This window comes from Acanthisitta chloris, unplaced genomic scaffold, assembly GCF_000695815.1.
Source record: "Acanthisitta chloris isolate BGI_N310 unplaced genomic scaffold, ASM69581v1 Scaffold40719, whole genome shotgun sequence".
NCBI lineage: Eukaryota > Metazoa > Chordata > Aves > Passeriformes > Acanthisittidae > Acanthisitta > Acanthisitta chloris.
Window position 1 is genome coordinate 1 of NW_008690422.1, and position 1,646 is coordinate 1,646.

General features: G+C 59.2%; 1 protein-coding gene across 1 annotated transcript; it reads right to left on the reverse strand.

Annotated features, from left to right (window-relative positions):
- Positions 1-4: 4 nt before the first annotated feature.
- On the reverse strand, positions 5-673 carry LOC103808988 (retina-specific copper amine oxidase-like; the record flags this gene model as incomplete). The annotated part of the gene is made up of 1 exon (XM_009081801.1): positions 5-673. A coding segment is annotated over exon 1 (669 nt), but the record flags the coding sequence as incomplete, so codon positions are not given.
- Between the last annotated feature and the right edge of the window lie 973 nt (positions 674-1,646).

The window sequence follows — 1,646 nt, forward strand, 5'->3', positions numbered from 1 at the left end:
TCACATTCTGAAACAGGATGAACCAGGACTTACGGTCTCCAGACTGGAAGCCATGAGGGGCTGTGGTCTGAAACACCACGTTGGTGCTGTCGTATTCGAAGACCTCTTGCAAGAATGTTGGGGCTGCAGCAAAAGCCACAGTCTCCAAGAACATTCTCACCTGCTTGTACTCACTGCCCAGCATTGGTCTGCGGTGGTAGGGCACCTTCCCCCCGTACTTGTGCACCGTGACGTCCCGGTGGTACGCCGGTGCTGGCAGAGGACCCACCACGTACTCGGTGACGTTGGGGTCCGGTTGGTTCCCGAAGTACAGCACAGCCAGCGCCTCTCGTGGGGGCCGAGCCCCCCCACCGTCCAGGAAACGCAGCACCTCTGCCTTGGGGGGCACCTGCAGATCCACGGACGCGATGCAGTTGTCTGACGGTTTGGCACGTGAGGCGTCAACCAGCTGCACCCCGAGGTTTCCCTGCAGGTACTGCACCACTTGCTCCAGCTCCTGGGGGGTCAGGTCGGCAAAGACCAGGCTCTGGGTCACAGATCCCGTTTTCTCCACCACTTGGGGCTGGGATTCACAGCTGGGCGATCGCCTGCCTCTGCTCAGTAGTACACAGGAGAGGATGAAGATTATCACTGCAGCCCCGACAAGAAGAATGTAGGGAAGTTTGGGGTTCATCACTCCAAGAGCACTGGCAGCATGCAGGGTTTGGCTGAAGCATCCAGAGTAGGTCTCTCACCCACAGACCAGGCTCTTTATTCAGTCGTGACTGTGGGCGTAACGGCGATGCTTGTGAGGTGAGGAGGGACCTGGAGCTTGCATGGGGCTCCAGGTGGATATCACAAGTCCCAGCCAGTTTGGCCTGTTCCCTCCCCACCCCAGACACACCAAAGGAGTCAGCTGGAGCCAATGCCTGACTCACTAAGCCACAGATGGATTTCTCTGCTGCAGGGTGACACCACAAAGAGCCCTGTCTCGTCTGCCCTCGGGGCCTTTTCTTCTCCCAGGATGATCTGTTCCCACCTCCTGTGGGAGTGCAGCGATGCTGCAGGGGCAGGCAGGACCAGCCTGGTCCTTCTGCACCACTGTGTCCCAGGACCAGCCCTGCTCCCCTGCAAGACCAATCTACGCTGCCACGCCATGAAAGGCCAAGACCCACCAGCTCCCCAGCACCTACACCTGCCAGTTCTTCCTGTCACTGTTCTCTGTGGCTTCCAAATCCCTCCCAGCCCTGAAGGAAGGGACCTGGAAGCTTCAGCCTGGCTTCAGCTGCAGGCAGACCAGAGTCAGCTCCCTGGTGAGAACAGGCAGCACATGCCAAACCACTGGTAGCAAGGGACAGGCAGCACCTGCAGCTGCTGCACCAGGAAGAGGCAGACGCTGCAGGCTGGCTAACAGGACATGTCTGTTCCCACTCAGCCATCCCAGCCCTGCTCCAGCAGACATGATCCTTGCACCAGAGCTGTCACAGACAGAAGTGGTGCCAGGCAGCTGCTCCCACATGGCCACCAGCTCCTGCGAGGCTCATGCATGGCGCCTGGCCTCACAAAAGGCTGCAGTGACACACCACCAGCAGTGAAGACAGCTTTCCAGAGATCAGCTTTCCAGAGATCAGGTCCACCACACACCATCCTGGTGGGGACAGTCCGAG